The 26569-nt window shown below is 46.8% G+C and overlaps 1 protein-coding gene across 1 annotated transcript in view; it reads left to right on the forward strand.

The window, feature by feature from the left end:
* Nucleotides 1-26569, forward strand: part of l(3)80Fj (lethal (3) 80Fj) — a 413275-nt gene that overhangs the window by 281833 nt on the left and 104873 nt on the right. The window contains exons 40-41 of the mRNA XM_075686799.1: nucleotides 8295-8365; nucleotides 24086-24301. Of these exons, the coding sequence (XP_075542914.1) occupies nucleotides 8295-8365; nucleotides 24086-24301 (287 nt within the window). The remainder of the gene's footprint in view (nucleotides 1-8294; nucleotides 8366-24085; nucleotides 24302-26569) is intronic.

Raw genomic sequence — 26569 nt, forward strand, 5'->3', positions numbered from 1 at the left:
AAGAAAGCCTATGATGGAGGCAATCCAGGGATCCTTGCGCTGCTCAGAAGCGATGGTCCCAATGTCGATGGAAGAAACATCAAGCTTGGATAGCGAGCAGCAGGCATTCTCATGAGGCAAGGGAGAACATGAGAGGGCGTCAGCATCAGCATGCTGGCATCCGTTGGGGTACAGCACACGGATATCGTAATCCTGCAAGCGAAGTGCCCAACGGGTGAGACAGCCTGAGGGATCCCTCAATGACGACAGTCAGCATAGTGCATGGCGGTCCGTGACGACATCAAATTGGCGGCCATACAAATAGGGCCTGAACTTATTAAACGCCCAGATGATCACCAGGCATTTTTACGTGACACTGTAATCGGTCTCAGCTTTAGTAAGCGTACGGCTTGCATATGCCAAAACATATTCTGGAAACCCTTGTTTGCAATGCGCCAGGACAGCGCTGAAGCCAACACCGCTGGCATCTGTGCGTACCTCAATAGGTGCCGTTGGGTCGTAGTGGCGCAAAATGGGAGGAGACGTCTGAAAACAATGGAGCTTTGCGTACACTTGGTCGCACTCGGACGACCACAAATGGTGGGGTCCATTGCTTCCAAGGAGCTTCGTCAGGGGCGATATGATGGCGGCGAAATTACGAATAAAGTGGCTGAAGTAGGAACACAAGCCTGCGAAACTGCGCAGTTCTTTGATGGACATCAGTTTAGGAAATTCGGTGACGGCACGAAGTTTGGCAGGATCAGGGAGGATTCCATCCTTTGAGATGATGTAACCTAATATCGGGAGCTGCCACACTGCAAACAGTCACTCCTTTAGGTTCTGTTGTAGGCAAGCGTTTCTTAGGCACATCAAACACGCTAGAGGCATTGATGGTGCGTGGTGAAGTCTGGCAAAAACAATAATGTTGTCTAGGTAACATAAGCATGCATGCCACTTCAAACCGCATAGAACTGTGTCCGTCATGTGTTCAAAAGTTGTTGGTGCATTGCAAAGTCCAAACGGCACGACATTAAATTCGTATAAGCCATAAGGTGTGACAAAGACTGTCTTCGGCCTATCGACGTCAGCCATGGGCACTTGCCGATAGTTGGAGTGTAACATAGGGATGAAAACAATTCAGCTCATTGTAGGCTATCGATAGTGTCATCGATTCGCAGTAGCGGGTATACATCTTTGCAAGTGATCTTGTTCAAATGCCGATAGTCTACACAGAACTGTACAGAGCCGTCTTTTTTCGTAACAAGGACGACAGGAGATGCCCATGGACGGTTTGAGGGTCAGATCACTTCGCGGCGAAGCATTTCGTTAACGTGCTCATTAATTACATGACGTTCTGTGGCAGAGACGTTATATGGCCGTTGCCGCAATGACGATTGGGAGCCAGTGTCAATATGGTACGTGGCAGCAGACGTGTCCGGCTCAGTGAAGGTTGCCCAACATCAAAAGGAAAATGACATTTTTCTGAGATGCGCAAAAACTGAGAACACTGAGCTGGGGTGAGGCCATGGGTAGTAGATGGATCGAACACGCCTGTGGGCAAAGGGTCGGATGTAAAGAAGCGAGTGTGCTGTGACTGGCGCAGGAAGTGTCTTCGGGAACATCTGCAATTTGTGCGGCGTCGATCGCTTTCACATAGCCAAGACATTCGCCTTGAAGCAGCATGACATGGTATGAAAGGGGTTACACTCGAAAATAGCTGTGGAGCCCTTTTCGACGTTCACTGTCACAAAAGGAAGCAACAGACCTTTTCGAGTATAAAAGCGGCCAGATGAGGAAAGTAGTGCGATGACATCGGAGAGGCTGCTGCAGTGCATAGAGAGAATCATTGACGAGTTGGGAGGCACGGTGGTGTCAAGCTTGACGAGTACCTTGTTCGAAAAAGAAGCATTATCGGCAAGCGTCTTATCTGAGATCGGCAACAGTTCTAGTTCGGCCCGTCTGCAATGAATGACGGGATTTTGCGGGCGAGAAAGTCCTACCCCAGGATAACTTCGTGGGAGCCCGATGAAGTCACAATAAATTCGACGGCATATACAACGTCCTCAATGAGAACACAAGCAGTGCATGCCACTATCGGGTGAATATGCTGTGCACCTGCTGTGCGGAGGGAGAATCCAGCAAGTGGCATCGTGACCTATTGAAAGAAGCGACAAAGCTTTGCGTCCATAACCGATACAGTGGCTCCGGTGTCCACGAGGGCATATGTGTGCACACACAGTCAACTAACACGTCTATCACATTGTTCAGGCTACGTTGAGGACTTTTGCATTTCAACAGCATCGCAGCCTTTGCCTCATGGACTGCAACAATTAGTTTTCCTCTTCCTGAGCTACGGGACGAGGCCGCATTGGTGATGGAGAGCGTCGGCGTGGAGAAGGTGAGCATCTGATGTTGGCAGACCGGCGCAATGGTCGTCACACAGCCAGAGGTTCGTCGTCGTAATATAGCCGCAGTGAACCCACCATAGAACTTGGTACATATGGCGTAGTGCTAGGTGACTGCACGCAAAACATATCGGCCGATTGTCCGCTGTATGCCGTCGAGTTGCTGCGGCAGGTCGCATCCATGTAGGAGGACGCGTTGGACAGGGCGGCTGGTGAAGTTATTGCATGGCAGGCTGTTGTCAGGGCATAGCTAGGACTTCAGCATACATGAGAGGTTCCCGTTGAGGGAGTGTTTGGGGCTGGGGGACGACTTCTGCACAGCTGAGTGGCGCAGCCGTCGGGATCTGTTGGGGCCTGGCCATGACTACGGCGTAGCTCTGAGGCGCAGCCGCAGGAATATGTGCTGGTGGTGCTCAGGCAAAACCTCGTTGATTTCTAGCACTATGGCGCGGTGAAGTGAGGCGCAAAACTCGGTGTTGGCGCATATACCGGCTATGGCTGTGAAAAATACATCATTGAGAGTTGCCAGGCAACTTCCTGGCGAACGAACGCCTTCATTTCTGCGACCAAAGCTTGTTTGATTGATTGATTGAAAAAAGCTGCCAGGTCGGACATGGCAGCCAAACCAGCCAGGTGTTCGTTACATGGTAGAGATCGACAGGTCAGTGACTGCTGCCTGCGGAGTTCTTCATAGCTCTGGCACAGTGTGATAATTTCGGCCACAGAGCGAGGATTTTTGGCCAGCAACATGTTAAAGGCGTCATCCTCTGTGCCCTTCTGGATGTTGTGGATCCAATCAGACTCCGCCATGGTCAAATTGACTTTGCAGCATAGGTCCAGGACATCTTCAGTGTAACTGGTGAATGCTTCACCTGGCTGTTGTGCTCATTCTTGCAAACACTCTTTGGCACGCATCTTGCAAACAGCAGGGCGAGCAAATACATCGGCAAGGGAAGTCTTAAATTCGAACCATGTCTGGAACTCTGCTTCATGGTTATTGTACCACGGGCTGGCCACACCAGCAAGGTAGAACAGAACATGACTCAGTTTGGGCTCTTCATCCCACTTGTGGGCGCTTACACCGTCCACGTCGTATGCCATGAGTCATTTGTCACATCAGTGTCGTCCACTCCAGTGTGGATAGGAGGGTCGCGGTGACGAGGCACCCTGGGAAATGCAGTGGGTGCGGGAGGAGGCGTTTGCTGGGAGGTGTCGTGGGGCATGGTAGATGGTAAGGTATGGTACCGGTGTTCCAGGATGATTGTCTGAGGTCACCCAGCACACTCCACCAATTCTAAAGGTATTTATTTGGCTGAGCTTGGAGCAGCGCAGCGTCAAAGGTCAACACAGTGACAGCTTCTGAGCACAAGAGCTGTTGCTGAGCAAGAGCGCTCGACCCACTAGCGTGTTGATCCAGCAGCGCTGAACACACTAGCGTCTCTCTTCTTCGTTACAATAGCAAAAGGTCGTCTTCGTGAGCATTCTGAACAGGGCGCCATACCCACCTGCAACAGCGAATCGTTGTCTGTGGAAAAAGCTTGGCATGCTCGCATGCCTGTCACTGTCTGTGCAGATTTCGATGACGTCAAAGCAAATAGTCCTTCATAAAACGAAGCAAATGAGCTGCACAGCACAGGTTCCTATCCTGTCCTTGACTGCGCCAAATTTGTAATAAAACTGAGATAAGTCAGTATGACAATGTAGCAATCCTTATTTATTTTCTACTCATCCTCTTCTTTTCTCTCCCAACCTTTTCTTCTTCTACCTTACATAATTCCAAAACGATGCCTTAAAGGAAAGCCACCCTCTCCATTGTGCTATGGCACCTCCCAACGCCCGATTTTTGTCAACAGCACCATGGAAAAGTGTGATTTTCTCAACCTCTACTTTATATTTCTTTCTAATAATTTCCCACATGATAAAGTAACATCCGAAGACCATGAAAAAAAATGACCATTCTAACTGCTGAGTATCTCCTCAAAGGGGTCGACACTAAACCAGACTAATGGGCTGTAAACTGGAGAGGTGAGTGGTAAACCTGGAGCAATGGGTGGTCAACCAGGAGTGGTGGCCGGTATTTCCCACGGTTGCCTGCTGTCTATGGGGAGAAACCTATTGTTGGTGTATCCTGGGACTATTCCCAGCCCATCACTTTTGTGAGATCTCGCATGACACAGCATCGAACCTGTTGGTGCCCATGAGCAACAGCTTTCCTCACACAGTGGGCCTCTGATTTTGGAGTTCTGACAGCCTACTGGCAGCCAGCTAGTTCTGGTCTTGACTGGAAGTCGCATGGGCTGGGATTCCAAGACAACCTGAAGCTGCCCGAAGGTTGCCAAATTGAATGCCAGGACAGCTGGCTGCAGAATAAACGTAAACAAGCTATTTGCTTGGTAGCGGCCAGTACGCACTTGGCATTGCTGACCCATTTATGCCTTGCCAGCTAGGAAATGTACAGCTACGTTTGCCGAAGAGCTGAAGTGGTATTCTGAAGTGATTGCATTCGAGGATATGATCAATTTCGTGAGGTGTCGCGCAGCTGGTCACAGGAACAAGCACTGGGCCAACCTCACTCAATGCACGGCAGAACAAACGATTTCCATCGTTCCTGATGCCAAGATGCAATATCACGCAGAGGTGATCATATCCCCGAACGTGATCGCTCAAGTGATCGCCCACCAGCGTTGATGATTTGGCATTCAGTCATCATATTTGACCAGGTACGGAAAAGCATAATATCGGGTACATCTTATATGTATTACATTGCGTGCCGATCTGCTTGGGCTTAGATTGCAGAAAGTTGCTTTGGCTGATAGTGCTTCTCTTCTACCCCTGTGCTGAAGAAGCTGGGGCTGCAGCTGATGCATGAAAATGCATGCCGCCTGTGACCAGCGAAAAGCTTCACACGAAAAACAGTATTGGTTGATCATAATAGCAATTAAGCGTATGTACATGCATGTGCTTATATAAACTGGCTGGACATTACTCAACCAGTGCATTCCAATAACATCAATGGCCTAGCTAGAACATACCATATTTACTCGCATAATGATAGCACTCACGTAATGATTGCACCCCTGAATTTTGTTGTCAAAATTCGATTTTTTTTCTTTCCCGTGTAATGATCGCACTCCAAACTTAGCGCAACGATATGTCATGTGCCAAGTCTAGCTAATGATGATCGCGCTTACCATCTGTCGAATGCTGTCAAATGCTACGCGAAGGACTCTTCAAAACATACCAAGTGCTCTGCACGCACCAAACATTCTTAAGCAGATGCCCCATTTCATTCCTTTCATCACTTTCTGCACTTCCATGAAAAAAAAAAGCTACAGCCAAACTTGCCTTGGCTTTATTACTTGCAGGCTTCATAATGGTTTTGGCCAACAACATTTCGATTCTTCTCGTCTGCACTCGGGGGCACGCAACAAATCACGAGTGGAACTAAAGTGGCCATGTTTACACTGATACGTTAGAAGTGTACCCTATGCATACGCTGACGCTTGTAACACAGCTAAGATATTCGCCCACCCTTAGCGGAAACGTGCCGTATTAGAATAGTAGTGAAGACAAATGCCACAGTTTCCACAGCATGCCCGCCATGTGTTTCTATGCCACTGGCTGCTACGTTATTGTCTCAAACTTGCCGATATTAGCGCTATTATTCATTACTGATATGGAAGAAACTGTTTCAGTGTGTGAAATGTACTCACGAGAAGAACAAAAACCACGTTGGGCGCATTGGGCTTGCTCCACCAGCCGCCACATTTGTTTTGGTATTCCACACTGTTACAGTGGCAGCTGCCTGCTTGTTGAACTGTTGTTATCCCGCAGCAAACGCGGGATGAAAGAAATATATGTTTTCGCAGGAAATTTAATTCACATTGATCGCAGCCCTGAATTTGCGTCAATTTTTGTTTACCAAAAAATTTGATCATTATGCGAGTGAATATGGCACTATCAGCGATATCAGTTTCAATGCCACGCAAACTTGAGACAGAGGGACAAAGTGGACGCTGGTTAGCTGCAAATGCCTTCACTAACTGCAGAGACAGGATATATCACTGTACATGCTCAAGAGATGTGAAAATAGATATGACCAGAAAAAAATGCATTGGTAAGACACCACAATGTGTAGGAATGAGCATCTACAACCTGCACGGAACACAATACAAATAGTATGTATGCATGACAGTGTGCTGCACTGTTCACGTAAAGAAGTGTCACGCAACACAAACAAATAAACTTCGAATGTTCGCTGCCTTTCGTATCACACTGCCTCGCAAGGCAATATGGTGCACCAGAACGCCAGAAGATAAATGGTAGAAGTAATAAAAACCGAAGGTGACCATAGCCAGTTGGCTTCGTGAAGTAAAGGTCCTCAAACGCCCATGTTGCACACAAAGTCCCCACAAAGATGGTGGCGAGTGCTCATCAGTTCTATTTTCTTTTTGTCTGCTAGCCAGACAGCACCCAGATTCTGCCAGACCAAAGTTGTCCTGGCTGGTTCTGGCAGCCCGCAGCTACCGAGAACCGTCCAACCCGAGAAAAACAAACACACAGCAAAAGTGTGCCGTGCAGTGGTGGGCAGATAAAGTAGAGTGCAGTGGTGGGCAGATAAAGTAGAGAAAAACGAAAGCGTTCTGGCTGGCTCTGGCAGCCTACAGGTAGCCTGAAGCAGAAAATCGAAGGGGCCCAGTGCCAAGCATGCCTTCTGGGCACATTGTTGTTGTAGACACACTGTTGCCCGTAGCTGCCAACGTGTCCAGCACTGAATCTAGTGAAATATCACAAAGGTGATCATATTCCTGAAAGTGATCAGCTGAGAATATGACTCTTGTATAGTAGAACCTCATTGATATAATCCCGTTGCATACTATTTCCCAGTGACCAGCATTCGCATTTGAGAACATGAAAAATAACCCAATAGAGTTGCTCATATTTTGCCGCTTCATACGTTTTACTAATACTATTTTTAAAAATACTATTTGTCGCCACCAACGTTCAGTACATCGACAAACTGCGATCGTTTGGTATGTTTTCTGCCTGCTAGATCCCATGCAAACAAGAAAATACACGAGGCGTGTGTGATCGAGAACAGTATACATATAGCTGCCCATCTAATGTGAAAATGACAGCACACGCACAGTACCTTACTCTGGTACCAGCAAATGTCCGCCCACGTCATTGCACTCCGCAATCACAACTTCCGCCTTCAAACTTATTGCGATGAACATCTTCGCCTCTTCGTTTTACAGCGCATGCTGCATAGTGCCATTGGTAGCAGCTGCACGCTTTTAGTAGGTGATAATCCAAACGTGCCTCTGTTCCCTGCTGCAGGCGGCGCAATGTGGGCATCACGTTTCGCTTCGGCACCATCCAGCGTCGCCCACCAGCTCAGTTTAATTTCTTGTCGCCCTTTTAAAACACCACGCCCCACCAGCTTATGTGCGTTGGCATCTCGTGCCTTATGCACAAAAATTCACACATTGCTTCGCAATACGTAGGTGTCAAATACAGTTGAGTCTGGCACATATTTTAGTTACTTTGGGTCATACATTTTCTCGGCTAGTATGTTTTTTGTCGTGCTATTTTTGCAAAATGTATTAGTCAGGTTCTGCTGTAATTGCTGCATCTTCTGCTTGAGGAGTACAGTGAAATATGTTTCGCCTTTATTACTTTTTTTATTTATATGTGTGTGTGTATATATCTATATATTATTGCACATTTGCCACAGTGGCGTAGTGGCTACGGCATTGCCCTGCTAAGCCTGAGGATGCGAGATCAAATCCTGCCCACAACAGCGGCATTTTGATGGAAGTGAATGCAAAAACACCTGTGTGATGTGCACCTAAAATCCTAGAATTGAATTTTTTTTTGCCCTGTCCATAGCGCTTTTTGTTGTTTCAGGTGTGACAGGAAAGATGACCACAGAAACTGCTCATGAGGATGACAACTTTGGCACAGAACAATCTCACAAGGTAAGAGTACATCAATTCAGCTTCCTTGAGAAGAATTACGATTGGGACATGGAAACAACTGACACTTGTAATCTAAACATAGGTGCTTCTGTGGGTTGTCAAACCGGGAAAACCGGGAATTCTCAGGGATATTCAGCAGCCTGGGAAAACTCAGGGAATTCGTGCTTCTGTCAGGGAAAATTAGCTCTAATTTTATTGAGAGGGAACGAAAGTAGCGGTAATGCTGGCTCCAGTAACACACAGGAATCGTAATGAATCGTCTTTGATGCCCCATCGTCGGCTGGAGGAGTTGCCAGAGTACAGTGAACGACTGACTATTCGGACGGCTTCGCTGTACCACCACGTACCCTATAGAGTCAATGTATCAGAACATCTGAAATTTCAGATGCAAGAACCCTTCACCGTACCATTTTCCAAAGTTTTTTGCCGGGACCGCCGGGCCGAAACGGCATTAATCGAAGCCACCACCGTGGCCGTTTTGATTACCTCGCTGCCTCGAACCGGCTCTCCCGCATGCAGATCCTGTGGCAACGCTAGGCCTAGCTGCTTCGACGTTCGCTATTAAGCTTCTTGCTGTTGGGTGCAGTGTTTTTCATTGAATGAATTCGCCGCTGTCAGCAATGGCACCAACTCCGCATTTGTGGTCCTCACGATTGGCTTCGAAGCTCGGAAGAAACGGTGCTTTGCATAATGCCGGCTCCCGAAAGTCAGCTTCGCCTCTGTACAGAAATGTTCCTTCGGGAAGCATATGCATAAGTATTGCGGTGAAGCATAACAAGCGTGTGAAGGGGCTATTGCCATGGGGCACAGTATGTATTCCTTAATTATACACGCGTGCACCTGGTCTCTCCTGTCATAGTCCGAGCACCAATATGACTAATACGTGTACCGACAGGCCTTCAGAGCTTTTTCGAATGTGCCCATGGCGGTTTGAGTCTTTTAAGGGCAGTAAAAAACATGAATTCTTTTCCAACTTGCCTATTTTTTGGACGTTTTCTCGGCCCCCGGGAATTTGAAAGATCGGTCGTTAACTGTACGACTGACCAAAAAGATGCTTCACTATAGTCTGTGGGGCAAACGAGCGGCAAAAGGAGGACGAGAACAGAAAGGACCTCCGCATTAACGAATGAACAAGAAAGGAAGCGTGCTGCCACTGTTTTGAAGGAGCTTGAGCTCAAAAAACAAAATGTTGGCTGATGCCGAGATGCAATTGCCCCTCATCCAAACGAAAATAAACTCTTTAAAGCAATGAAACACAACACTGAGACATTGTGCGCGAACTGAGAGTATTTCAGGACAGTTGAGGTTGACATACAAGCTGTTGAGAGAGAATCTCGATTGTGACAAAGTTCGGGCCTCATACCACTAAGCTTGCTATCAGTTGATAGAAATAGCTCATATTCGAAAATATTTCCTTCTTTATGCATCTCCTTTTTAGTCTTATTTGAGAATGTCCAACTCGATCTGCAATTTTTTTCGAAAGCATTTTATTTTCTGTCCATTTTACTAACCCCTCCCTTCTGTTCTCTTTTTGAATAAAATAAACACTACTCTTTAGTATTAAACTGGATCAAGTCGTTCTTTTTTTTTTTTTTTCACATGCTTACTAGAGAGTGACAGCATCGCGCGACATGGTTTCAGCCCGTCCCAACATAAAACATAGTTCTGCGTCACTCAGGGAATTTTGCAAAGGCACTCAGGGAAAACCTGAAAAACTCTGGGAATTCGGAAATGTCAACTTGGTAGACACTCTGCTGTGTTTCTACTTCTGTAATTGACGAAAGACTTCTTGTGCGCATCATTTGGGAAATCATCTATGTTTAAGAGAGCCCTGTGTACATTTCTGCTGGAGTTGTTGATATACAGTGAATGTGTAGTGGACCACTCTGCACAATGAACGTGCTGACCTTTAGAATGTGTTGGGCCTGAATCACTCTTGGAACAAAGAACACAGTTCACAGTAGTGGAAGCAAACAAAGAAATATTTGTTGCACCTTTTCTACAAAAGCCAGCTAGCCAAATTACAAAACAAGGGCAACATACTGATGGGACATGCAGAGAAATCGAGGAACTTCTACCCACAACATAAATGTACCGATTGAATATGCTCACCCCAGGTGCCTCATAGGGCGGTGACCGGCATAGCGTGCACACACTCACACATGTGTATATAAAGGGTGTCCCAACTATCATGCACCAAGATTTAAAAATATGCAGATGCCACGTAGCTGGACAGAACCAAGGTAATGTAGTTTGCCATTGTTTGAAGATACTCAGAATATTTTTTTCATTCTGCCTAATTACATAATTTTTCTTAATTAATTACTCAACTTCAGAAATATTATAATTAGAGGAAAAGTATAAATGCAAAAATTGCAGAGCAGTATGAAACATTCCCAATACAGCTTTCTGTTTCTCAGTACATGCTACTGAAAGTTTTTTTCCAAGCGTGAAAGAATCGTGCAAATAGGTGTAAAGTGCCTCGAACATCCAATCGCGGGGCAATTTTACATGTGTTCGTGGGCTTCTTCATTGGCAACCTCAGGCACTACAACAATATATTTCATGATTTCACGCCCACTTACCTACTAAAGGAGACAAAACGCATGCATCTTCGGTATATAGTGCAGCACACTTAGAACAATACCACTTATAACTATACATAGGTTATAACAATGAGTTGACTTCGGAGTATCAACTTATGCATTAGGGCTATGATAAAAAAGAACATAGATAACTATGTGTTATTCACTGCATATTACGAATAATTATTGAAATTCTGCCTTTTCATGGCGTTTTCCGTGCAGAGTAATCGTGAAATTTGCTTTGCTAAGTTCTCCTTAACTAAGACGGGGCAAAAAGTTTGCTTATGCGAGTTCATATCTGCCACAATCACCACGCAGCAGGTCCCGCCCGCACGCCAATTGCAAAAGCCACAGAGAGCAAAGCAGGTTGGCACAGCGTGCCACAAGATGGTGCCTGCTGCTTCGCGTCTCCATTGGCAGCGAGTGTCCAGAGAGAGAGAGAGAGAAAATCGAAAAGCATACCACGCCTGTGCTACTTTTCTACAGTCTCCCTCTCTTCCTCAGGGAGCGCGGTAATGCACCGCGGAAGCAGCAGTATGTGCCCCAACGAAGCACAAAGCTGTGTCGCTTCAGACAAAGCTGCAAATTTTGTGAGACTCGAAGTACCAGCTTGGGCAGTCCATGATATCAACCATTCTGTAAACCGCGAGTGTTGCCACGATCATGAAAATTGCAACCAGTGACTATGCCGATGAACGGAAATGGTGGGCTTTGTGCACCCAGGCGAGACCCCTATGTGTGAAACCAACACGGTGGCAGCCGCTGACATTACTGAACTTTGGGAGCACATCGCTACTGGAGATAAAATAGGAGGTGCCTCAATGGAGGAGTTTCTGAGTGCTGATAGCTCTTAGAGTATAGAGAAGAATCTCCGACGGGGTGATCGTGAAGGTGACAAGATTGACAGTGGCCAATCGGTGACAGCGACCCCAATGCTCATGCAAAGTGCACTGTCATCGATAAGACTCGCTCATTGATTTCATGCATGCTAAATTATAGCCACCAGTGTTCGCGCAGCCGCTGTATGCGACGCACACCGTGGTTGTGAAGATGAAACTTTCACAAAAGCAAGTGCAGATTTCTGGTTACCTCAGCGTGCCTAACGCTTGACATGCTGTTTAGAAGCATAAATAAATGTTTCATTTTTCACGGCTTTCTTTCTATGACATCAATTTTTTTATCATAAGTCGCAAATTTGGTTTCGGGATTATAAAGCAGCTTTTTTTCTCTTTCTTCTTTACTGGTCAGATTTTTAATTCTTTTTGATATCATAATAAGTGGACTGCACTGTAACACAGCACTCATACAGTAAAACTTCATTAATTCAGATTTCACAGGACCAAAAGAAATGCTTACTATGTCAACGCTCTTTTATTTACCAAATAAATGACCCAATCATGTTTCTGTTTTGCACAAAAGCTGTATGAAAGCTGCAATTCTCGTCGTCTCGTGACTGATTAGCTCTCACAGCAGCGAAGGCCTCACGATTTCCTTCTCAGCGCGGCCGCGGCGTGCGTCTTCATCTGAGACAGGCTTTTTACTACCACGCACACATCCCTATTATTTTTTTGCCAGTGAGCTGGTTGCTGCCTATCACGATGTAGCCAGTGCTCTTAATCCTCGAAAGCTTGTCAAAACAAAACTACACCTTGCCGCAACTGCTGTAGCCAAAGCCGCAGCCGCTGTCGACACAACCTTGCGGTGCTGAAGGTGCACAGCCGACGCATGCACTGATTCAAACTAAAACTACCGTCTGCTTCAATTGCGGACGAAACCTCAATCGCTACAGGGGTTGTATAAACTAATTGTAGCATGTGACAAACTTTTTGACATATTCATCCGATTAAAAGACCCAGTCATACTTAAGGAATATAAAAAATTAAGAAACAAGTTAAGTGCTGATATACAATTAGCACAGAAAGAATACTACAAGAATAAATTTGCTGCAATTTCAAACTGTCCTAAAAAAATATGGAAGTGTCTTAGTGACCTTATGGATAGGGCTACTTGTCATGTTCCTAACACATTAACACTCAATAATGTTGACTATAGTGGCATTGCCTTGGCAGACAAATTTAATGCACATTTCTTATCCTCTGGTGAATCGGTTCAAAAACAAGATAGAAAGCATGAAATTAACCAATACATTGCCTCTCAATTGGTAAGTTCTATATTCTTAAAGCCATGCAAAAAACATGAAGTGTGTACGTTCCTTCGAAACCTAGATAAATCCATGGCGGCTGGAGCAGATGAAATTAAGGCCGAACCAATTATTGCTGTTGCCGATCTAATCAGCTTGCCACTGCAACATATTTGTAATGATGCTTTAGACCAAGATGTTTTTCCAGGTGGTATGAAAATTGCAAGAGCGCTTGTTTTGCACAAAGGTGGCCCCTATGACAACATAAATAACTACGCATAGGCCTATATCTGTCCTTCCTTTGTTTTCTAAACTACCGGGATATTTGATAAAACAAAGAGGAGGAAATAACTTTATTAAGTCCTGAGGAACCCCTCCCCACCTACGTTGGTACGAGAAGCGTGAACCTCCGCCCTTTCGTGAGCCCTCTGGATGGCCCAGAGCTGGGTCTGGTGGTCGTCGCTTCGCAGGGCGTCCACCTAATCTCCTTCTTTACTGAACACGGTGCCGTTTAACGTGGAGCATCGCCAGAGCATGTGCACTAGCAAGCAGTACAATTCGCCACAATCCGCATATTGCGGCTCTATCTTTAGTGAATAAAGGCTCAGTCTGCCTCTCGAGGGGAATGACCCTATCTGAAGCATTCTGAATATCAATGACTGTGATCTATTGAGTTTAGCTTGGGGGAGTGGGAAGGTCCTCCTCGACAGCCAATAGTGCATTATCTCGTTGAAGGTGAGCAGCGGGTCTCGGTGCTCCCCTCCCTCCCCGCCACTTCGCTCGCCACGATCGCCGCAGTGCATGAGTCCTCGCGTGCGGCCGTGCGCCAGCTCGTTGGCATTGGGAAAGTCAGGGTGCCCGTCAGCCCCCGTTGGGCTGGAAACCATTTGATGATGTCATGACCCGTGGCTCCTTCGTTGCCGAGGATGGCCGCCGCTTCCCGCGATATCGAGCCCGAGGTGAATGCTCTGGCCGCCGATCGCGAATCTGTACACATAAGGACGTTCAGGGTCACTCATTGCCATGGCTATTGCCACCTGTCCGGCCACTTCAGATGGTACCGCCTTGACCCATGCCGCGTTAATGATCGTCCCATCCCAGCATATCAAGACGGCCGCGTACCGGTCGCTGTGCCCGTACTGGGCCGAGTCTACAAATGCCGCTAGTCCTGGTAGTTGGCGGTCAATTTCAGCAGTGCTCGGGTCCTCGCCTTTCGGCACCCCTCGTTGAATTGTGGGTGAACATTTCTCGGAAGCAATTCTGCCTTGAAAGTGCCCGTGACCGCCGTGCTGAGCGCAACCTTGCATGCGTTGCACTCTGCCTCTGCATTTATGCCTGCTTCTTCTAGGATGCGTCTGCCACCCCTGGTGGTCGACAGTTGCACGACCTGTGCCTTGGTCTGTGCTTCGATGATTTCTGCTAGTGAATTGTGGACCCTTAACCGATCGAGCCTCTCCGTGCTTGTAGTGATCGAAAGACCTAGCACCCTTTTGATGCTCTTGTGCATCAGTGTCTCTATCTTGGCCGCATCTCTCTTGGTCCATTTTAGTGCCGAGGCAACGTAAATTACGTGACTCATGAGGAAGGCGTGGTAAAGTCCGATGAGATTGCTCTCGCTGAGCCCTCCTCTGCGGTTGGTCGCCCTGAGAATCAGCCGGAGCATGTTCTGCGTTTTGGACACGAGTTTCATGACTGTTTGCGCGTTTAGCCTTTAGCCTCAATTAGCAGCCCCAGGATTCTTATGTCCACTCTGGGGATCGGCTGGCCGTCCCTCGTGTGTAATTTGATCAATATTTGGTCGATCGGCATCAAATTCCTCATGCCTTGTTTCGAGGGCCTGTACAGCAACAGTTCCGATTTGCTGGGTGACAGGTGCAGTCCCGTTTCCTTCAGGTGCTCTTCTATTGTGTCCAGCGCCTCTTGAAGAGCCCGCTCGACTTCTGCATCGGACCCTGCCGGGCACCACACCGTAATGTCTGCATACAGGGCGTGATTAACATTGGTCACTCTCATCAGCCGGTCCGAGAGGCCTTTCATTGCTAGATTGAATAATAATGGGGAGAGCACCACCCCTTGCGGGGTGCCCCTTGCACCCAGCGTGTGCCAATCGGACATGGCCTGTCCTATTTTGATCGTGGCCTTCATGTCTCTTAGGAAGGAGCCTATGTAAGAGGGTAATTTCTGGCCAAGCCCCATCACCGAGATCGTTTCCATTAGAAATCTGTGTTTGGCTGTGTCGAACGCTTTCATTAGGTCCAGGGCCAGTATGCCCCTGGTCTCTCTGGTCATGCCGTCGATTATATGCTTCTTGAGTAGTAACATTACGTCCTGTGTAGAGAGGCCCGGTCTGAAGCCCACCATGTTACATGGAAGCACGCCCTCTCTCTTTATGTACCACAATATTCGGTTATGTATGACATGTTCCGCCATCTTGCCCACGCACCAGGTTAGCGATATCAGCCGCATGTTCTCCGCTGCTAGTGGTTTACCAGGTTTCGGTATTAGTGTGATCGAGGCCTCTTTCCAGACCTCTGGTACTCGTCCCGTTTCCCACGCTCTGTTGATATCTTCGATGAACTTCTCGACCGACTTTCAGTCTAGGTTTCTCAACAGTTTGTTCAAGACCCCGTCCAGGCCCGTCGCCGAGTGTCCGTTAAGGCCTTGTAAGGCATCCCAAATTTCCGATTCCATGAAGGGCGCATCGAGTTCTTCGACCTCTGCGCCGGCGTATTGTGGATAGTCGCCGTCGCTTGATGGGTCCAGTGGCAGACACACCTCCGCCAGCTCCTTTAGGAGCTCGCTCTCCGTTTTGCCCTGTTCCATTTGCTTGTGTAAAATCTTATCGATTGCCAATCTCTGATTGCCTTTGTATTGCCTGTCATCTAACAGTTTCTTTAGGAGGTTCCATTTGCCTCCAGCTCTCGTTTGTCCGTCTACTGACGCACACACCTCGTTCCACTGTTGCTTGGAAAGCTCGATCGAGTGCGCTTCAATTTCTTGGTTTAGTGCCGCTACTTTTTTTCGCAGTCTGCGATTTAATCTTTGTGTTTTCCACCTGGCTGTGATGGAATTCTTTGCCTCTAATAGGTGTGCCAATCTCGCATCCATCCTTTCCACGTTCAGTTTGGTTTGGACGACCCTCGTCGTGGTGCTAACGTCCTCTTTGAGCCTTCTAAAGAGGCTGTCTAGGTCCGCGTATTTGCTTGTGTCTTCGTTCCTTATTTTGTGGAAGGCATCCCAGTCGGTGACCTTAAATTCTCTCGGTGGTGCTGCCCTGATGGGAATCGTCACCGCCAGTATGTTGTGGTCGCTGCCGAGGTTCTTGTGCAGGTTGCGCCACTCGGCCCCTCGCACGTTTTTGATGAAGGTCAGGGTGCACGGCGTGTCCCTCCCCACCGTAGTTAGTGCCTAGTCTAGTCGTATAGCGGGGGTCTGTCACCAGCCCTAGCAAGGACTTAGTGACTGCCTCCAATAGCCGCTCTCCCTTAGGCATTGGCCTTGAGTAACCCCGAGCTTCGTGGGGCACGTTAAAATCTCCCGCTACTATTAGCGGGGCCCCCCTGGCCATTGAGGTCGCCTTCGTTATTATCGATGCGAATGACTGTCTGTGGTCAGAGGGCGGGCTGTACACGTTCACTACAAATACGCTGTTTTTCAGCTAACACTTTCGGGTTGCCTAACTTTAAATCTCATTCCTGGAAAGAACATTTGTTCGCGACGAGGGTCGACACATCGCGCTTACCCTGTTTGAATTTCGACGAGGCGACCCGGTAGCCGGGCAGGGTCACCTCGCTACCCAAAGTTTCTTGTAAGATTATGACGTGCGGTTTGTCCGCCTGTGAAGCAATGAACTGTAGCAGCGGAGCCTTGCACTTTTTGACGCTAGTGCAATTCCACTGCCACACGACCAGCTCTCTGGTTGAGTTGTTCACCATTATTGATACCTTGGATTTGTGTAGCACCTGCAGGCGCCATGTGTGCTTCGATACGAATCACTCTTTCTGCGAGTGCTACCATGCTTTCCGCTAGTTGCTGGACCATTAGCTGCAAAGAGCTAATCGACTGCTGAATTCCCAATAGGATGCTACTGGACTCTGGTTCCGCCAGGTTTTCCTCGTCCGTCAGGGGAGGGGCCCTGGGTTTGACTGAGCGAACCAACTGCTCCCCTTGGTCAGTGTACTTTGCGGCACCTGCTGCTGCTGCTGTTAAACTAGCCGGGGAGTGGAACCTTGTTTCCAAAACTATCCGAAATCCACCCTCATTTGCTGAATATCCACCTTGAGGTGCGCGTCTTCTTCCGCTAGCTGACCTATTCTAGGGTCTCCCTTGTTATGCTTTGGCAATGCTACCTGCATTACCTTTGATTGTGGTTTCAGCTGTGGCTTTGGCTTGGCCCGGTCCGCCGAGGTCCGCCCCTCTTGAATGCGCAGTTGGGAGCCGGAGCGCCCCCTGGAGTGGGAGCGGCCTCTCAATTGGCTGTGCTATCGTTGTGTCGGCGTTGTCGAACGTCCCCGTCTTGGGGCACTTGCCATGCTGGAATCACGTGATCTACTCTCCCGGCTGGCTTTGCAGCTGCATCGGCGCCTCCTGTGCCGCACGACGTAAGGGATTTTGTATCGTTGCTTGCACTTACCGTCCGCCGTCGGGTGTTGGCCCCCGCAGAGGGCGCACTTGGGCAAGCACTGGTGGTCTTCAGCCGGGTCGTTGACTCCGCAGCTGCGGCACCTCTTGTCAGGATTTGGACAGATGTTGACTGTGTGGCCCAAGTCGCCACACCCGTAGCACACGTCATTCTGCCACCTGTATAGCGTGCAGTGTATTAGGCTTATGCCACACATGACATTGTTCGGCACTTTCATGCCGTTGAAGAGCATTACCACCGTCGAAGTGTTTTTGATCCGCTTGGCTTCCAAGGCCTTGCGATTTCTTTGGTTCACGATCATGGCCTGAAGCTGGGCCTCGTTGATTTCGGGGTCCACTCCTCTGATGACGTGTTGTCCGGCGCTGCAATTGATGCGGCCACTTTGAATGCGCATTCTCTTAGGTGAAGCTTGTTAACTCCGGTGTATGCGTTCACGTTCTTCTCGGTCGGCAGGGACACGACGAGAATGTTCTGGGTTGTGTTCGGGCAAACGGCGTCTTCCTCGGTCTCGTTCGGCGTGGGTGAGGTTGCCATTGCTAGCGCTTGTGCCAGGCGAATTCGACTCACTTTTTTCTCGTTGAGGCTGTCTCTCAGCCTCACTATGATGTGAATATGGTCTCTCGGTAGCCGGGGCAGTGTCGATGCGGTGACGAGGCACTTGACCGCGCTCTGCGGGTCAGCCGTGCAGCGGCCGTCCGTCTCTGCTTGTTCCTCGTTGCCTCGGTTCGGAACGGTCGGTCCTGGTTTGGCCTTCTTGTTTCTGCCCATGGCCGTCGTCCAGCCTGGGCGATTCGTTTCTTCTCTGGAAATGTCCTCTCCGTCCACGACTGTCTCCATAGCGGGCATGCTGCCGCGCACACATACGTGCGAGGCCTGGGCCTGCTCGCTCCTTACCGCTGCCTATAGACCTAGTCGGGTAGGGCTATTTGAGCCGTGGCGTGGCCCGAACTGAAAAGCCTCGAAAATTGAAAAAGTGTTCACTGATCAGCAAAAATCGGACATCGGCTTGTTCCTTAGAAGAAACTGCGTCGTATAGTGCACATTTCGTTGCTAGGAATCACAAAAGTCAGTCCGAAAACGTGTACAGAAGCAGTAGCTGGAAATTCCACATTCGCACTGGTCGGCTTCTTCTTCATCCCATAAAACAGACTGTGTAAGTTTTTCAACACCAGATGAATTTTTGTGAAAGAACAGTGCGGGTTTCAGGAGAGGAAGTCTACTGAAATGGACACTACTTAGTATAAAGGAAAGAATACTTTCTAATATGGATGAGAAATAATTCACAGTCGGACTTTTCTTAAATTTCAAAAGGGCATTTGATTCTATTAAACATGATATTTTATTTTATAAGCTACCGTTTTATGGCATTCGAGGAGTTGCCTTAAGTCTGATTCATAGTTATCATTCCGGTTGCGTGCAGTATACATGTTTGAATGGCCATCAGTCACAAATGAAACACTTAATATAGGGTGTACCACAAGGGTCTATTCTAGGTCCAATATTCTTTATTATCTATGTCAATGGTATAGTGGCCATCCCTAGAACTCCTGCAATAATTCTTTATGCAGATGATACCAGTGTATTTTTTTCCGGTATGCATCTCGATAATATATATGTCGAGGTAGTGCGTGGTTACAAGAATTGTCATTGTGGTTGAATATAAATAAACTCGAATTAAAAGTCAATAAAACAAAGGGTATTGTATTTAAAGCATGCAACAAAGCTGATGATTTTGAACTTCAACTTACATTTGAAAACAATGCAGTTGAACATGTTTCATTCTACTAGTTTTAGGTGACCTTTTAGAAGAACATTGACCTGGTCCCAGCATATTAATAAAATTCATGCCAAAGTATCAAGGTCACTCTGTGTGCTCTACAAGATTAGAAACTTTGTTCCCAAATGGCTGAAATGGCAGTTATATTACACTATAATACATTCACATCTTTACTATTGTATACTGATATAGGGGTATACAACCAAAACTAATCTTGTGAGGTTGATAACATTACAGAAAAAAGCGATACGATATGTCGAAAATCTCTCGTATAATGACCATACAGGTTTGCACTTTTTCGAACACTCTGTTGTAAAAGTGAATCAGTTATATGAGTTGAAATTGCTTTCTTAGGTCTAAACGAAATCAAGCTCGATCCTTCTAAATATCTTGAATTGCACTCTAGTAGTAATGTGCCTTAGAAATTAAGGCACGACCATTACAGAACTCCACTTGTGAGGACTAACTACAGAACCCAAATGCTTTCATACTTAATTCCCAGTCTTCTCAACAGACATACACAGGCCATAGAAATTATTCAGAAATGCGTGTTCCTGAACTCTTTCAATAAAAATGTTAAGCTTACCACCTTTCCTGTCCTAATAATATATTGTGTATACATAATTTTTTTGTGATCATAGGGCTCCTTATTTGTACGGATTTTCATTTAAGGTTGTAAAAGCTTATACCTTGTTCGGTGGTTTACTTTGCATAAAACAGTGTTGTGTATGTGATGGTAGTGTATTATGTTCCTTCTTTGCTATATGCTTTGAGTGTGTGTATTCAGGTGCTTGGGTCCCGTCACGCAAAGCATGTCTGCCTTCTGCCCTTGTATCTGAGACCTTGTCGTCTGAAATAAAGATTATTATTATTATTATTATTATTATTATTATTATTATTATTATTATTATTATTATTATTATTATTGACACAATCATGGCTGGCGAGTATGCAGTCATGAAGACATGCAGCTGATTCAGTGCTGTGTGTGGCGGTAAATGCAAGAATAAAGACTTTAAAGTCACAAATAGGCACGAAGCGTTCTGGCATTGCTGTCATTCACATGCAATTTACACTGATGACTATGGCGACACGGACTAGGGATGTGCTAACGCCATTCCTGCTCTTTTGCGTCGCACATTTACGATGCCCCAGCACTCGCCGAGCTCAGAGAGTTGTCCGAATTAACCGATATGCAGCCAAATATGTCTGAATTAATAAAAGTTTCATTGCATTAGATAATGCATACTCCTGCCGCACAAAAGGACAAGTCTGAATTATCTGATTTTCCGAATTAATGAAAGTCAGATTAACCCTTTAACCACCAATTTAACTTCTGAAAAACGTACCAAAATAGCCAATTCTTTTTTTAAGTAGTCATACTTTTTTCGTGCAATTCTGATTCTGAAAATATATTACATCATTAATTTCTGTTTAGAATGAGCACAGAAATTAAAAAAGAAAATACTACTGTTGAGGGTGGCTTTCCCTCAATGCATACCATGGTAATGGGTCAGAACCTACTGAAAGTTGAAGTATTTATTTGATGCAATACACGGTAACACACAGAAAATTGCTAAGATGTTGCTTCCATAGCCTGGGGTGCGGATGAGTAGCTTCATCCACGGTTTTCAAGTTGGTCAAATGAAGGCAGCACATCAACACGCTGAAGCAGTTCCTGCTCATAGTCTTCCTGAACACTGGTGTCTCCAAAACTTCCTTTGTTCAGCGGTACATCTCAACTTGAGGTTTGCCAACAATACCGTGTAATATTATCACCACAAGGAAAACCATAATCTCATCATGGTCTATCGTTTTTCATAAGAACCCCGAGCAGCAAAGTACGCTACTGCATAATGGTTAGTCTCCATGACTATTAGGTCAATGATGCCCCAGTCATAAAGTACATGAAACCAGCCGAGAATGTCATTCTCGTCAGTGGGCTGCCACACAATTACGGGCACTGAAGAGAAGGGAAACTGCGGAGGCGCAGGTGGTGGGTAATCAGTGTTCACGCACTGCCACAAACATGCACTGCTCAGTGCGTCACCGTCGTCATTGCTGTCGCTCTTGTCGTCATCTGAAGCAATATCCAGGGTAACGATAACGTCCGAGTCGCTGTCAGATACAAATTCCATGTCGCCACTAACACTGCTTTCTGTACTGCACCAAGAAGCACCTCTTTTTCTTGGAGCGTTGCCGCCACTGGCATTATTCTTACGAAGCGCCATTATGAAATGGCTGTTGCCAGGCTTAAAACACGCGTGAAAAGCATGAAATGCAATTTTTCATAGACAGCTACCGCCATTTAGGGTTGAAAATATATCTTTGGCGGCGGAAGGAGAAGATAATCGGGCCAGACGAGTGTGACTCGTCATTGGCGATATAGGTACAAACTCGTGTGACGAGTACAGCTTGGGGCTGGTGGCTAAAGGATTAATGAAGTTTAACTGTAATGCACAGCTAGACTAATGAAAATTAACTGATAAACTAAAGAACCAAGGTGAACCTTCACAATTCACGAGCAGGTAGCTTGACGATCAGGTGGCTCATGAAACTGTGTGCTGTGCAAAGAAGCTTAGTCAAACAAGGTCTAATAACAAGGTCGACTTAGTCAATCGTCATGTGCAGTGCCTCGTGCCTTTTCTTATTCACATGGAATCTAGCGGATGGAAAACGTATGGCTGATACTCTAGCCATTAGGCCACAACTGCATGTACTCTTCTTTCATGCAAACACGAACTAGGGCTTTCAGACGGTCGCCACGTCTTGATGATGATTATTATTATGATTTCCATACTATGGCATATATGCATTATTGGCCAAGGAGCATATTCACATGCTAATTATTATGATAATGATGATGATTTCCATACAGTGGCACATACCCACAATGGGGGCTTCACCAAGAATCGGGAGGTACATGTTATGCCAATGCCAATTGTCTCCTTGAAATGAGTGGGGATGCGTGACTCTCACGCGTTCCCTGATATGTCATTTTCCCCGCATGTCTCGCATCTTCTGTTATCTGGCTTCTCCGCATAGCCTAGAACCGGTGGTGATTCATAAGGCTGCAGCGCATTACGAGAGATTGCGCAAATGTGGCGCTGCTAGTGCCAACTAACGGCTGGGTTGGTTGGGTGCGACAGGGAGCAGGCTCTTCCTCTTTAGCTCGGGGTTGGCAAGCGGCGTGGGCGTTCGATCAGGTGTCGGTGTCCAGCATGGAGCGAACATATTCACTCGCTATCCAGTTGCAGTGAGTTTGACTTCCTCGATTTGTCCTGCAGCAATTGGCATGTTTTGTGGATAACAATTTGACTAGCAATTATTTGTGTATAAACGGCCTTGCACTACTGTGTTGTCATTCCTTTGTTCCAAGAGCACGGGTGAGAACCGCACAAATGATTGTTTGTGTTGATGATGAAGATGATTTGCATACTATGACCTTTACTCTCAGTGGGGAACTAGCCAAGGAGCAACCGGTGCGTATAAAAATAAATAAGAAATTAAGAAACAGTACAAGCCTGTGTAAGACTCATCACAATGCATGGCACAAGTACACGAGAGCACATGCGCACTCAAGTCTTCTTTACACTACAGATGCAGGGATGATGTGGGCCATAGAGTTTCTCACTACATTACCTAGAGGGAAATCTGGCGCTGCTGCGCTATGGTATGCATGGGAATGCCGGTATATTGTGACTTCGGATTGGCATCGTTCTCGAAGAGACAGGACACATTGAAGACGTGCTGCGTAAGCACCGTTCCGTCTGTCACAATGATTCATTTTCGACTAAAACAGCACATAAAAAGCTGTTCTGGTTTTATTATTGCGCAAAAACATGTTTTGTTTAACTATAAGAACTTGTTATTGCATGTATGATTATATGTTACGTAAAACGTATCAGCGGGCCGCTAAAGTTGGAGGACAGGTGACAAGGTTCGCGCTCGCTTTGAAACAGTTTGTCATCTCTTGCTTTTCTTCGCTTGGTCATGCATTGTAGGTGAGTAAAGATGTAATATGCGTGAATGGAAACATTTTATGAAAATTTTACTTTGAGAACACGTTATTTGTGTAGCCATATCCACGTTTTAGACGAAGCCTCTTACAACGCCAGCTAACACGAGCCTCGCAGACACATATACAGTCTTTCCCATGACGGCACGGTGCCCTCTTAAGAAACTCCCATAGACGGTGGCGCCATATTTCCCTCTAGGTGTTATAGTGAGAAACTATGATGTGGGCAGAGTTATTGCATTTCATCAACCTCTTCACGAAAACTTTGCTTCCCATCAATACCAACATGTGCGCATTGGATCTGAATGCTCTTTCGTGGGTAATAAAATTTAGATCACTATACACTCATTGATTGTGTAACTTACGGTTGCCTACCGCATTGCGCAGTCAGAAGAATCGGCAATGTTATAGAATCAGCACTCGTATAATTTTGACGTACCTTTTGAGTGCAGTATGTTTCAAATATCCTTCCGCGTTCTTCCCCCGAATGCAGATTGCAAGTCACACGTGTGCGCTCAAGAACTGGTATGCACAAATATGATGATGCTCTTTTGGCAGGCGATCATGATAGCCCTGGGTGAGGAGCGTCGCAACCGGGTGCTGGCCGGCCTGTACATGGGTCGCCTGGACACCTCGCTGATGGTGCGCCAGGCATCCCTGCACGTCTGGAAAGTGGTGGTGACCAACACCCCCCGCACCCTGCGTGAGATCCTGCCCACTCTGTTCTCCCTGCTGCTGGGATTTCTGGCCAGCAGCAGCTACGACAAGCAGCAGGTGGGTGGTAGTCTGGAGCACAGAGGGCACCTTTCACGGCTGCAAAACCATGTTATTGTGTTGTTCACCCTAATAGGTGCACACCTGCCAACTCCCCCGAATTTTTCGTAAGCTTTACCAATTATACTACTATCTTCAGTATGTTGTGTCAGGCTTTTAAAAAAAATATTGATTCTGTTCCGAAAAAAGAATTAAAAGTGTTCAAAGATAGGGTGGCACATGATGGTGTGGAACAATGCATGCAAAAAATTGTGATGGTACATAAACCCATGGGTGCCGACTATGAGGGGAACAGCCCCCCCCCCCCCCTTTCCTCACAGTGTGATTACCAGAGTTCTGTTTGAGTAGCCTCCACCTTTTCACTTAAAATTTTATTGTGTCTAAAAGCTTACTGCATGTTCGCCAGTGTGACATGCACAGCTTTTAATTCATACTTTCCTTTATTTCTGCAAATCCCGTCAGTAAGAGGACACGCGCATTTGAAGAACCAGCAGCAGCTACCTTATGCACATTTATTTATTTCATCATTTAAGTTTTCCCTATGAACACAATGCAGACCACCTGGCTTAGAAAACGGCGCAAAAAGTTATACAAGGGCGAATCAGAAAGTCTTTGCGCCTTGCTTTTTCTTCTTTTTCTCTCTTTAGCCAAATTACAGCTGTATGCGAAGTCAACATGTTCATTCCCAGCGGTGAACCTTTCTTGAACCAGCCTGGCCTTATGTGCCGGTAGTTTCGTGGCACGGCACTGCTGTCAGTTGTTCAAGATGGCAGTTATGCTTCACACGTCCACGGCGTACGAGCAACGAAGTGTGACTTGTTTTCTACGGAGCAAGGAGATGGCCACCCATCGAAATCCACAGGGAAATGTAGCTCACGTATGAGGAAAGGTGTCTCGCTTTGAGAAGTGTGAGGTGGTGGTGTTGCGATTTCGTAAAAGGCCGTTACGATTTGCATGACGAAGAACGTTCGAGGCGGCCGCGTGTGTCACTGACTGACACGGGCCTCTCAAATTTAGTTCTGACTTGGGACAAATGTTTGAAACAGTGTGGGGAATATGTGGAAAAATGGCATATGGTACATAGAATAATACATATAGTGATTACAATTTCCAGTATGTACCTTATTTTAGCTAAAAGAGGTAGGGGCAAAGACCTTCTTATTCGCCTTCGTACAAAGGAACAAAAATGGGGTACATAACAGTGCAAGCAGGGCGAGGCCTTTTGGCTTTGCAAAAACATTTGGTTGTGCTATTTGATTGCGCTAACACGAATGGGCTGCACTCATAACTCTAAGCCGCCCCACCCTCCGAAACACGAATGGACCACGCCAACTGTGCTGCTCGCAGATTGCTTGCGTGTTGCTCGTGTGCTCCTCATTCAGCGCAGTTCTGCAAACAGCTTAATCACTTGCATTCGTCCTTGTTGGTTGCATAGAAATCGTTCCTGGCCATGCAGTTTTTCAGCCTCGTTTGACCAACAGTTGGTATGACTCGCCACCGAAACGGAAGACAGCTGATGCGCCTGCTGATCATTGGCAATGCATGATGTTGCCAGTGAAGCACATGGCTATAGATTTGGAAACTAAGTGCTTCTAACCGATGAGGCTATCGTCGCGAACATGCTTGCATCAGATAGTGATGGCGACGACGCCAGCGATGACGCGGTAGGGCAGGCTGCCTCAACGTTGTCCTCACAGGAGGTCCGGCAGAGGATTCAGTCCCTCCGGGGCTTTGTTTCCGCGAGGCACCTTCCACTGCACTACATACTAGATCACCTGGATGCCTTGGAGAAGGATGTCGGCAAGCTTCACGTAAAGCATGCAAGGCTGATGAGCATAGTGTTTTCTCGTGCAAGCCATTGAGAAGTACATGGTGAGATGCTTGTGGTGATCTCGCCTCAGCATTTCTTCTGGATTTCTCAAGCTGACAGGCTGCCGTGGCAACCTTCTCGTATTTTTTAAAAGGCCCCTGTTGGGGCCACCAAAACCAAAGCGATGCCTCGGTGGTGCTCGCATATCGCTTGCCACCTGTGACCCCTCCTTGCTGTTCTTATAGCATCGCCATTCTTTAACGCCGACAGCCGTGGCTTGTTGCATGCGATCGGAGCGCCCAGGAAGCAGTTAAACGATTAAACACAATCAGCAGCTGGATGAAGGAAGTAGGTGGGGAGGGGCATGCCATTATAGTTTTCTCACATCAGCTCTGCCATTCCCCTATTTTGATTTTTTTCGTGCAACCCGGTTATAACAATTGGTTATAACAATGGAA

This window comes from Dermacentor variabilis, chromosome 3, assembly GCF_050947875.1.
Source record: "Dermacentor variabilis isolate Ectoservices chromosome 3, ASM5094787v1, whole genome shotgun sequence".
Taxonomy (NCBI): Eukaryota; Metazoa; Arthropoda; class Arachnida; order Ixodida; family Ixodidae; genus Dermacentor; species Dermacentor variabilis.